This window comes from Haliotis asinina, chromosome 7, assembly GCF_037392515.1.
Source record: "Haliotis asinina isolate JCU_RB_2024 chromosome 7, JCU_Hal_asi_v2, whole genome shotgun sequence".
Taxonomy (NCBI): Eukaryota; Metazoa; Mollusca; class Gastropoda; order Lepetellida; family Haliotidae; genus Haliotis; species Haliotis asinina.
This window is the reverse complement of record NC_090286.1, coordinates 57528393-57542003: the sequence shown is the minus strand read 5'-3', so window position 1 is coordinate 57542003 and position 13611 is coordinate 57528393. Positions and strand designations below refer to the sequence as shown.

General features: G+C 39.3%; 1 protein-coding gene across 1 annotated transcript; it reads right to left on the bottom strand.

Moving 5' to 3' along the window:
* Positions 1-8645: 8645 nt before the first annotated feature.
* Positions 8646-12216, bottom strand: LOC137291762 (uncharacterized). Its single transcript, XM_067823279.1, has 4 exons — positions 12065-12216; positions 10348-10405; positions 9198-9233; positions 8646-8859 (listed from the first exon to the last, which is right to left on the bottom strand). The coding sequence occupies exons 1-4, from the start codon at positions 12150-12152 to the stop codon at positions 8721-8723; spliced, it is 321 nt and encodes a 106-aa protein (XP_067679380.1). The 5' UTR covers positions 12153-12216; the 3' UTR covers positions 8646-8720.
* Positions 12217-13611: the final 1395 nt, after the last annotated feature.

Genomic DNA, 13611 nt, shown 5'->3' with positions numbered 1-13611 from the left:
CCGCTCAGCACTTGAAACTGCGAAGTAGACATTAATGTTAGTATTCACAGTGCACAGATATTGATTACAAACAAATCTGAAATGTGAAACTGGGAATTCTGCAAGTTATTGGGTACTCCTGTAATCAGCATGCTTTTCATAAACAGTGTGACCCTCATCAGAGGATATGGTTTGCCCTGGAAACGAATGAGCCAATTTGCTTCACACCTTATACCAAACATAAAGAATTAAATGAATCGAATATTCGACTATGACATTTGAACGTAATGAATCCAGAGCGAGCACAGCGAGCAGAGTTTTCTCGGAAACAGGTGCAGGTTAAAGAGGTGTATGTTTATTTACAGTTTCAAAGTCTAAGGGTAATGTGATTCGTATTATTCGATGACATGTATTACTCTGGTAAGTTGTGACAATCGCTGTGTTCTTACGCTACGTCAGATACCCCTTTTCGTAGAAAATGTAGGAGAGACGTTATATAGAAAGTAAAGATGATTTAAGCTGTTGTAATGTAACGGTAATTATAGAGTTAACTCTGTATAGTTTATCGGAAATACCGTTACATAAGGGGCTTTCAGGTCAATGGGTAAAATATTTGATCTACGCAATTCACGCAGAGCGTTATTGGTACCCATATAGGTTCAACTCATGTATTTATTATTTGCTAGTTTTAACCCAAACTCCCATCATGACAATAGTGATATTTCTATTAGTTCACAAAAACTCGCGACGAACAAATGAGTCGATATTAATATCACTTGCTCACGAATCTATTGTTGTAAAGTTTGCCAACGTAGAGCGGGGGGTAATGCTCATTACGAGCGGATGCTTCAAAGTGAATGCGTAAAAAAATTTATAATGTACATATTTCTGAAGTCTTTGTTTAGTTCCAAGTGCTAAATCATGTACCTGGAAGCTCTACCACTTAATACCGTATTGTTTCTATTAATTGCCTTAAATACATTGTACATACTTAGTAGCATTTAGTATTTGTTTAGTATTATGCGTTTGTGCTAATAAATTGTCTAATACATCGAGTATGATGCTGATAAACCATTTAACCACTTCGACAACAAGTACCCTGTCCGGATTGTTGCAGAATTACCCCTTGGCATCAGTGATATTGAAGTGGAAACATAGTAACTGACTCCTGATGTGAGGCCGTCACTATTCGCTCCATTGCAATGCATAAAAAACTCCACTCCCTCCAAGATATGTTATTTTATGTGCATTTTATGTGTGTGTGAGCGCGTGTGTATGAGTGTATATACATATATATGTATATATATATATTAGGGCCATATAAAATTAAAAGCAATTGTATGAAATTCATTATAAATAAAATTATTGATAAGAAATTTAATTCTCACTTGTTGATATCCTTATTATGATTAGACGTCGTCTATGTAGAACTGTGTTACCAGAAGGATGAAACTGAATTTGGAACTGAACGATTTTGTTTCGCTGTAAGCAGGATGCCTTAAAATCAAGATTTAATCCACTATACGCACGATGGACTTTAATCTGCATCTGCAGTTGTTCCACCGTACGCAGGACTATACCTGCACCTATTGCATTCGTTGTGTCCCCTTTTTATCTTGTTGACGAATGTCTAAACCTCCAGTATCCTTTTGTAGGAGCGATCAAATTATGAAACGCAAGCATACTCGCAAACATACTCGCTCCCTCACTATAGCAACTTTTGGATCGGTTTACAAATCCGGCAGATTTTGCATACTGTACCAACAGCATTATTCGGCGTTTCAGTATTAGACTTCTTTCTACAACAAAAAAGTTCCTATAACATTCGATGTTTACTGCATCGCCCTTGAAAATGATGAAGTTCCGCATTACAAATGAGAGTGAAATTCTTTTTTTGTGTGTGTCTTAAAGGGGAAGTTGAAACCACGTAAAAACAAAATCGTGAAAAACAAGTAAATCCCAGTGCCGAGGTAGGGGCCGTGTCGGTTATTACATTATAGAAGAAAAATACAGCTAATTCCCACATGAAGAGAAATTACATTGTCTCCGTTTCACATCAAAGAGAAATTGAATAATTGCACAGTTTACAGTCCCCTTCTTCATCCCCAGGAGATATTCTGGCACTTAAAGAGAATGTTTTTCTTATTTTCGTTTCGTTCTCAAACCTGTCAATGTCATGTTGAAATGTTTGCGTTCGGGATAGTAAATCGGCTTCGAGCAGGTTTCAGACAAACTAGCATCGTCGTAAGAGGGAACTTCCTGAATATGATAAACCTGCGTGTTCTTGTACAAAACAAATAACGCGGAGTAAACAAGTCTATAAACCCTTCCTTTTGACAAAACACCATCTGCATGGTGTCAGTGTAATACACCGAGATACAGTGTGAAGGTCTGTGCTTAAATCCGTAAGACATAGGTCGTGCATGATCCTTCTCCTTATACAAAGCCGTATGGTTATTGATTGTAGCTGTGAGACATAAGCATACAACACGGACCCGTAGGCAGCCAGTAATCATATATGCATGGTAAACAGTCACCTAGTCTGCAAACGAGTGTTATGGAAAACCGGTGTCCAATGTGTCACTTGTTCCTTGTTTACATGTTAATTGCAATAGGAGCGGGCATGTCTCTGGGACAGATTGTAACAATGATTTCTTATTTTGCTGCAAACGTGTAAGGATTCCGCCGCAGTTTCACCAGCGGAATAGATGCGCTGTTCAGCGTTTTATCGTGCAATACTAAGGAGCACGTCAAATTTCATACGGTCTTGTACCTAAGTCACTGCCCGACTACTTCAGTTACGAGATACAAAAAGAAGTCCTGCCCTCTTTAGAACAGATATTTACTTGACGCAACTCGACATAATGCTGTAGTCCTTGACAGTAAAACCTGTACACATTTTGTTTTTGGTTGGCTGCTTTGTTGTATAAGTCGGCTAAGTACGATTCCAGTTATATGTCGGCGGTCTGTAAATAAACGAGTCTGGACAAGACAACCCAGTGGTTGACAGCATGAGCATCGATCTACGCAATTCGTGACATGTGTCAACCAAGTTGGTGAGTCTGGCCACCATTAGTGGCCGTTTACGGCAGGCATTGGTTGCTGAAGACAGTTCTAACCCGTCCGTATCTGGTCTGAAAATGACTTTTATCAAGCTGAATTGCCTTTGTTAAGTAATAGATGAATACACGCGAGCCTCCCTATCAGCAATACAATTACCCTATTAGAATATATAGACGGGCGGTTACTCCAATTACCAATTTCTCCGTGTTGTGGACAATCTGTTTGGAAACACGGTCATCACTTCCTGGCTACAGGATGCAGACGGCGCAAGTCCCTACACATGCACGTACGCACACACATACACACTATGAGGAAAGCGTTGCCCCCAAACAAAGAACAATATATTTCAAGGTAGAAAGTGTTTAAGCATAATCTCTTAAAATAATTTTCACATAAACCTAACTACGACAACTGCCATCATATGAAATATCTTCTGATGTTATTTCAAAGTAGAGTGTTAAGCCGAAAGCACATAGATATAATTCGTTAATACACTCTATACATTTAATAGTCCATAGCCATGTAGCACGTACCTAATAGAAGGTTCATGGTGGTTTATATGGGTGAGACTCACGGCTAGCACACTAACAAACAGATACAAATACTCATATGCACAGAAACAAAGAATGGCGCACGAACGCACGGACGCACTGACAGAGACGCAGGTACATTTCCGTAACGTGTATGTAGCATCATTTCTGCAGGCAGAGTGTGTGTAGTTGTCTCGGACATGACGTCAAGCAGAGATTAATTCTGAGTCACATGTCGGCTGTGTATTCAATCTCCTTGTTCTGCCGCCTACGAGTCTGTAACAGTCGGGCTTTTGTCGGAATTCTTTGATTGGTAGCCTGCAGTAAAGTAACCATCTGCAAACTATTCATTCAGCAGATGCGGAGCAATACTCTGGATACTGACTGGTTGATTAGTTTCATTGGGGACGTCGATGTGTGTCTCCTTTGTCTCTAGAGGCTGAACAAGGAAGATGTCTGCCCATGCGACATGGATGAAGTTTTGGGTAAAAAAGAGCAAAGAATATGTCGAACCCAGAATTGAATTGAATGAAAACGTTTATGAATGGATATTTCTGTAGTTCGTGTAGTATCACTGTATTCACATGAGAGTCATTTCAGGTTTTGTACTCTCTATTTCTAATGGCTTTATTTGGAAAAACTTTGATATTCGACAAAAATGCCAACTATGGCGATTTCAACAACAGCTACAGTCCCAAATGCATTCTCTCTTATCGTACGTAGGGCTTCATGTCATATCATGCTCAATTCCCTTCTGCGTAGACGCTATTCATTATAACGTTATTTTTGTCCGAGTCAGTCATGATATTACGTGTATAATCACAGTAACAGGATGAATAAAACTACACATTTTGTGTATATTCGACGGCAGGACGTTGCCAATTATCAAAATATAATCTGTTTACAACCTTAGTCTCCAGTTACAGTTCGTCGGAGAAATCCCATGATCTGAAGACTACATTCGATATAAGATAACGTGTCCTATGAGGACTGGTGCAGTTAAAAGCAGTTACGTCCTGACATCTTTTGACATCAAGCTGACATCTTTTGTGTACAAATACATTGACTGCGCAGACACGGGTATCATATGCTGATCAAAGGTTCCTTTAACCATGAGTACATAGTCATCCTGTCACTTGGGAATCCGGACCTGATGTACCGGACGTCGCTATTGGGAACGTGCATAATATCTATAGCAACTTTTGATACTAAAGTATGAAATGTATTAAAATACGCCTGTGCACTGTGGATCCGCTACAGTTGTAAGACATACCGCTCTAGTCATTTAACAGACGAGTGTTGGAGTTTCAGCCACTGCAGTGAGCGGAAATACTGCTGAAACCATGAGAGAACGGCCGATCAGATTTTTAATTTGATCCTCTTCGGATTCAGGTGCAACACAGGGAAGCAACTCTTCGCCTGAAGTGTGTTTGTCCTGTAGCTGATAACATCAAGAAAACGGATTGTTTACGAAAACTAACGATTGATGGATAAAACTTCTCTCTTTTGTCATTTTACAGTGGTTCACCATGATCGCCTTAAAAGGTTGAAAATGAAGATCATCACATTGTATAAATTGGAATGGAGAAGGGAAAAAAACCAACAGTTTATTGATTATTAATATTTTAAAATGGTAACTGGTCTCACGAATCAATCACGATGGTACTAAATTGCTGGTTACATTCTACGTGAACAAACTGTGAACATGTGTATGAACGCTTCACGTACAATAAACCGCCCGTAGCATCCTTCATGTTCAGGTATGTTTGATCTAAATATATGTTGAATGGATGAATATTTCATTTGTTTGTATGAAATAAAGAAGAGCTTGATAAAAAACTCTGATAAAAAAAAAATACCTGTTTTCAAATGCCGGAACATGTCTACACACCACTGGGCGCAGGTCTCCTGCCCTAACTCTATTATCCACTTAAGAGAATCGATGTCTGTTTTAATGTAAATATTGTGATAAAATGCAGCCCAAACAGGCTTACAATATCATGTTTCCGCTCAATAATTGCGATTGTAAGATAGAAATAAATCATGTTAAGTAAATTGCACTGATATTGATTATTTAGAAAAAAAACCCGAAATTTGAAACGTGAGATTGATGTATGGTATTGAACATACCTGTAATCAATTTCTTAAAATTTTTGTGTATCCTTCAGGAGTGGATATAGTTTGAGGCGAGAGGCCAGTCTATATATTAGCGTATGGGTTTCACAAAATGTTCCAATTATGATACTGACTAGACCCGTGCCATATGGAATTTGATGTATCATATATTCGACTCTATATATTCGACTAGTTGTCCAATGTGGACATAACGAGCAGGTATTGAGTGAAGTAATTTCGGATGAAATCCAAGGACATTTCTTTTTAATTCTAAAGACTGTGGCAACGTGAATGTTCGATGTAAGTTAATCCTCAAGTAGATTCCAAACTTCTGATACCTTTGTGGAGTGGAGGAGACTTGTTAAAAATGTGAGATTTACCTGTTGTTTGTCAAGAGATTTTAAGTTACCTGTTCAGTGTTATGGATTTTACCTGTTGTATATCCTGACATTAAAATGTTGAGTTTCATGAGATTTACCTGTTGTATGTCATGAGGTTTACCTGTTGTATTTCATGGGATTTACCTGCCGTGCGTCATGAGATTTACCTGTTGTATGTCATGAGATTTACCTGCTGTGTGTCATGAGATTTACCTGATGTATATCATGGGATTTACCTGTTGTATGTAATGATATTTACCTGTTGTGTGTCATGAGATTTACTGGCTGAATGTTATATGATTTACCTGCTGTATGTCATGAGATTTACCTGGTGTATATCATGTGATTTACCTGTTGTATGTCATGAGATTTACTTGCTGTATGTCATGAGATTTACCTGCTGTATGTTATGAAATGTACTTGTTGCATGTCGTGAGATTTGACTGGTGTATGTTATGTACCTTCCCTGACGGGATTTATCTTCTGTGCAATTTAAGAGAAAATGCAAAATCGGTAAACCAACTCTGATGCTGGAGATCATGTAGTGTAATATCCTATAAATTCAACCATTACACAATTTGGTCATGATTGATGACTGACGCACATCAACTTCATCAAGATTTTCCGTGATGGATCGCTTGCCATCAAGATTTCCAGTGTCAGCTGACAGTCGTAGGAGATACATCCCCATACCATCACCGAGCCTCCATCAAAGGAAACAGTGATATAAACGCTTTTCGGCACTTAAACTATTTGAAACACAGTATATCTGACAAATGAGATGAGAACGTCACTATTATTCCAACTTCATTTTATTAAGTTATTAAGATTAGATAAGATTAGATATGATTAGGTAAGATTAGATAAGTCGATGTATTCCTTTTCCACAAAACTCGTGACAGCGACGTTTCCATTACATGCGTAACGTTTGGCATAATGATACTTCTTAATCTAATTCGAAATCAAATCCGAAAAGATTTAAACATGTGCAAAATTGTGCCCTGCAGGAGTGTAGGTATAATTGCAATTAAAAAAAAATATTTATTCAGTATGAAAGGATATTGTTATGAAATGAAATTCATAAAAATACATGGTATTCTTCATCTGGTAAAGATGTGTACATAGTGAGGGAAGTTAGAAATGTAAGCACTGGCTTGAAAATGATAGGAATTTGAAAACATGATATTCTCATCTCCTATAAAACGATCACTCCCAAGTAAATACAAATACATTAATGATGATGTCTTTGTGTGTTAGTTTTGCAGCATTAGAAATTGCTCTGATAGACGTACATTAGATTGATTTACGCGATAAACTTTGTGTCCACTGTCGGGTTTGGAACTGAACGCTTTTATTTCACTGTATCCACTATCAAAAACAGTCTGTTTCTGGAGTTATTCATCTGTATGAATGATGCTGTAGTATGTATCGGCAGTTATTTCATTGCAACCTTTTATCTACATTTATTTCACTGCATGCATTATGCAAAATACTCGTATCTGCTGTTAGTTATTGTGTGCGTGGTACATTAATATCTGTTATTCCATTGTATGAATGATGTCTTGTAATCTGCAGTAATGTTTACGATGTATATTACCATATACTCTCTATATGATCACTGAGCTGTTGATCACTGCATTGTCTGGTCCAGGCTCGAGTACTTATTGGTCGCCACCGTATGCCTGGAATACTGCTGGGTGCGGCGTATCACTGTATCTGCTGCTATTCCATTGAATGTATGATGTCTAACAATGAGTATTTACTGCTATTCCACGGTATGCATATTGCCACAGTGTGTGATAGTGCCCGTTTCAGTATTCTAGCAATATCACGACTGGGAGTGGGTGGCGGAGCAACCAGAAATGGGCTTCGCGCATGGCACATTAGGACAACAGTTTGAAGCATGTGTATCGGATCGTACACATCAGCCAGCCTGTGTGAATCAAACGATTTGAATCTTGCATCTTGCATCTTGCTGTTATTTCCCGTAAGTATATTGAGTTAGTAAGGTCGCCGCGATGTAATTCCCCATCTTAATATTCACAACAACTGCATTGGAACGTTTTCTCTAACTTTATTTATTGGAAAGAGAGTCAAAAAATGTTTCCGTAACCGAAAATAAATAAATAAATAAATAAATAAATAAATAAATAAATAAATAAATAAATAAATAAATAAATAAATAAATAAATAAATAAATAAATAAATAAATTAAATTAAATTTAGAGTTCCATCGATTTCCATTCGCAGAGCATCGGTAATTTCCGCGCATCATGCGTCATTTTATGTTATACGAGATAAAAAAGTAACTACCACGAACTACCACGAAGAGCTATTAACAACGGAGTATACCGCAATGCAACTCGCTTGTACACGGGGTACATTGAAAATAAAATAGAAGAGCGCTGAGCCAATCAGACAGCGGCATTTATGTGTGATGTGTGAGGTAAGATAAATTATCATAGATAGTGTGAGCAAATGTGGATGAACGGTGGACTTAGTGAAACAAGGTACATTTATGGAAAGGAAAGATGCGCTCGAAACCCTTGTAAGTGTGATTTATTTAAAGAAAAGGTTATTTCTGTGTATTCGTGTTTATTGTCATTGAAATCAACGAAAGACTGAACATGCACACCGGGAAGGTTATCGTGTCCTAGTTTGATCTGAGTTTCGCACGGTCGAAGCCCTTGTCCCCGGGACACACTGTCTGCACCTGGCAGCAGAGGGGATAGACATCGGTCGCATGGGGGGTGTCGGTGTAGCAGTTCGTGGGGGTATTCACAAAGCTGCAGCTGTGACAACAAATGGCAACAGACAACGTTATAGGTGCTCACCGTTGTTTTGCATCTGACGTTATCCAAAATATACAAGTTGACTGATTAAATGAGGAAATGAGTAATCAGCTGGATAAAACCGCCTCAGATTACGTCTAATTATGACGACAGTGACATTATTAATGTCCAGTGAATTCGGGATTCCTTTTTTCCCAATGGGGGTTGTGATTCATGGAGTGACTCTCCCATACACGGTAGGCACATTTTACACAGTTTTTCTAACACGTTCCTCCTTTCGTAGGTCTAACACAAATTCCGCCAAGGTGTAAGTCAGGGTTGTTTAAGCAGAGACTTACCCGTAACAGGCGTACCCTCCCTCATGACAATCACACCTGCAACATGGAGTATAATAGGTTTTATGTGTCATCATTATTAAATCAACAAAATATCGCCATTTGGTAACTGTTTTCTATGTGTATGTGACAATTTCACAGCTTTAACTTAATTTTCCGGAACCATATATAACACCTATTTTTAATTCATATAATTATTATCCTTGTTTGTATGATTCTTTTACCCTTCCTGTATGCCATAGATTGATTTCAGATGTCCACTGTGTTACGATCAAATACGAGCATCAAGCGCAATACGTGTACCTGTTAGTAAGCAAACATCACGTTTGAACACTCTGTTCCTACAGCTCGATAACTTACAAAATCAATTTATTTTGTTGCTGATAAACAAGAACGGGGCTTCCTCAACTGGCAACGACTCAAAGAGGGCAAGTTATTGGTACGTAGAATGTTGACATGCAAGAGTTGTCACCCACTGACAATCAGTCGAGTGGCCAGTAAAGTGGCAACAAATGAAAGACGCTCAGATTGACCAGAGTGTCAACTCCTAGGAAAGATACACCCCTTCTCCGAATAACAAACCGTTCGTGACACCACAATGAATAGGGGGCGGGGAAGGTGTTGTTCGTGTTGGTTTGTATCGAATGTTCCTCGATTACCTATTGTTGAGCTTTTGAAGATTGTAGGTTGCAATGTTGAAAATGATTGCCCATGTAAATGTCACACTACCATAGTAACAGGTACTTCAATGGAGTCAATATTTGTACCATGTTTGCTCCTACACCTTTTAACCACCCCCCGAGGGTTAATTTATCCGGTTGTTGTGTTAAATGGCGGTTTGGATTTAGTTAGATTGCTGCGGTTAATGGCAACATATTGATACTTTAACACAACACGGGGTTGCAATACTCTTTCCATGTGTATATAATATACGTATATCACGGTACGCAGGGTGCAGGTGTTGCGAGAGGTGTCCGTCGACGCCATAAAGAACCATCTCTTGAACTTTAGACATATTAGGATAGAGGTAAGAAGGTGCCACTGTATGTGGCTGTGTAAGTTACGTTTATTCATTTTGTAACCCACAAAAGCGTCGGATAAAGCCGAATGTCGGAGTAACTTAACTTAACTGTATATGAATCAGACTATGTACCTAGAACATTGTCCCTCATTCCAGGTGTCGCCAGGTTGATGGTTGTTGGGACAGTTCCCTACAACACACAAATACAATACGTTAGTGGAATGTTTCTTGTTTAACGCGGCACTCAGCAATATTTCAGTAATGTGGCGACGGTCTGCAACTAAGTCTGGACCAGGCAATCCAGTAATCAACAGCATGAACATCGGTCCATGCAACTGGGCTGCAACTGCGCATTTGGGTATAGAGAAGTTTTCCCGTGAAAGGTTTGGATGGGTTACATCCTATTATCGGATTACAATGTATTCGTTATTCCCACTACAAGCTGGAATTAGCGAGTATACTGCGAGTGCGAATCTTTAATACTTACTGATTAATATGTAAATTTAATCAGAGCTCCAACTAAGTTGAGATGTCGTGTAGAATGTGTATTAAGTATTTGTTATAGTTAACTCAACTCTAGGGACCAGGGCTTTGATGACAGACTATACAATTCCTGCAATGAAGATTTGATGAACGAATATGCGGTAGTATTCGTATGCCCAGCATTTACTAATTTAAGGTCAAGATGTTTGTCCTTGTATTATGAATGTCCTACCATGCACAAGTAACTATTGTCATCCTTAAACATATGATGACAGCTGTATATCCCGGGTACCCCTTTATCAAAGAAAAATGTTCAGAGAATTAATGAAATTCATACATTATCATATTATTTCCTCATCTCTTGAGCAAGTTGCGACGGCGTGTGCATAATAACGTGTATTACGTCAAGATAACGGGAACTTGCAAGTCGGACAGTGTTTTAATTCTAACCTGTTTCCTAGACAGTGGTGTGCCCATTCAACAAGTCGTGTTTCTTCTTTCAATCTGTTCGCCCGTTAGAGTAACCTTTCTTTATCGAAGGGAAGCTACTCTAACTCACGGAAAGTCACTTTTGTTTATCGTCTGTCTGTCCAGTTATATCTTTGGGACGTGCAGACACGGAAACGATGAAACAAGGTCACAAGCTGCTCGTATGTCGGCTAGATTTATTTGGTATAAATTAGGGGAAAATGCACGTGTTGACAAGTACAGATCTATGAAACCTTAATCTTACCCATAACTCTCCTTGTCATTGGTGTTACTGAACATTTACAATATCCTAGCTTTGTGTCAGTTAGACACTTATTTTCATTGTCTCTTTACATATTTCAAATTATGACAGTTATTCCTGTGGTCGACACCTTGATTGTTTGTAAACACTAAAAGTAGTACCTACTTGGCCTTTCATATCCCTTTTTCATCCTTCGGCTTTATCCTGCTGATGTGCCTTTTCGCTATCTGATAAGTTACTCTGCATGAGTCATTTGGGTCAACTTTCACAAATCATGTATAATGACACCGTGTTCCCTGGTATTATTTGTAGGTAAAACAGTCTTCATATATGCCAAGCTTTTACCAACGCCAACACTTCCTACACTGTCACAAAGACATCCTTCCACTCACCTCGTATATGTCCCACCTTTCCCTTCCCCTTCCTCCTTCACCCGACATTGTCACACACATGCACGACCTTACCCTCATTCCTGAAGGCCAGCTTCGTAGCCATCTCTCGTCCCCTCCCTCCTTCACCGGACATTGTCACACACATATGTACAAACTTACCCTCATTCCTGTAGGCCAACTTCTTGCCCATCTCTCGTCCCTTTCCTCCTCCACCCGACATTGTCACACACATGTACGTTCTTACCCTCCTTCATGTAAGCCCAGCCTCTGGTTCTCCCAATGCAACACATGGCTGACAGGAGATACAGTAGCGCCCAGCCTACCGCCGCCATAACAACTTCACATACACCTACACATAGACCTGAGATTGTCTCGCCACAGCAGTTTTATTCCTTTAAGCACCTCATTCTTACCGGTAGATAAGATAATATAAATATAGTATGAAGGTCAAGAATGTTGTCGTTAAACACTCGTTCAAGTTACTTCCAACACCATATGTTTATTCTCACGTGCATGTTAACATCGACTCAATCTCACTGGGGAGCAGCAATCTTTAACGACCTTACTGCATGTTCTCTCGTCACATCATCGATGTCCATTTGTTTCCTTTAATCCCTCGAGCACATTAACGCCAAAGCCAGGTGTTTCATCGATATGCTATATTATTTTATGAGAAGGTGCGATGGTGGCATGTTACTGGAATGTTTTATGGTTTGACCCCTCTCGATTCAGTCCCTCCGTTTCTTATAATGTCCAGCTTTCCACGTGTCATTGCGATGCCTCCAAGATAAGAAACTCCGGTGAACTGCTTTTGGTTGATGTTGAATCTGAGATGCCTCTTACAGAATTAGGTGGATGCTAATATGAGATTTTACGACCGTTTCGAGTACTACTGCCACCTGCTACTGTCGCTCCAATGGTTTAGTTTGTCGGTTTACTCCGATTATACCCACAGTATATCAGCTATATCGGTTCGGTTTGTACATAGCTGAATCTCGACCTGACGACCTGACCTGCAGTGATCAACAGTATGAGCATCTATCTGCACATCTGGTATATATATAATAAGAATGTGCAAGTTTTATCACGGCGAACTCCATACCTCATGGACTTGTTCTAAGCGCATGCAGTATAACGGACACTATTATCATGGACAACTGAAGCTGCATGTCAGGCGCCAGAAGGTTAACAGTCGCATGACGGATACCATCAGGTATCCATTTTCTGCTTAGTGAAACTCTCAAGCTGCCAAACATGGTCATTAATCCAAGACCTCTCCTTGACCAATGTTGCTTAGCTTCCCCTAACTGAGACCTACCGTCTGTCACCACATCACCACGATTTCTGTCAGTCAAGTCGGCGAGCAGGTCAGTGCAGATCAGGGTTCGAATTCATCTTCAGCAACCTCTGCTTGTTGGAAGATGCTCCTCTCAACAATAATCGGTTCTACAACAGAATGAACAGTATTGCCAGTGTAAAGGTAAAATGCACGAATCAGTCTAGTTCATGGGAATAATTCCTCGGAAGAAATATATTATGAAGGAACAATTTCACTACATTAACACGGAACCAATCAGTGGCGTAGCTACTGTTAAAAAAAAAACGCCTGGGCTTGCAGAGGATTTGAAAATGAAAGCTGGGCAAGCTCTCAATCCCTCAATACTATCTAAATGCATAGCTTTGTAACCTATCGGGCTTACACGATACAAATTGTTTTGCTACGAGCATGCCACTTATATACATGTAGTTATCACACAATGGATAGTGTTGTCAGGTATTTTCGGTATCCGT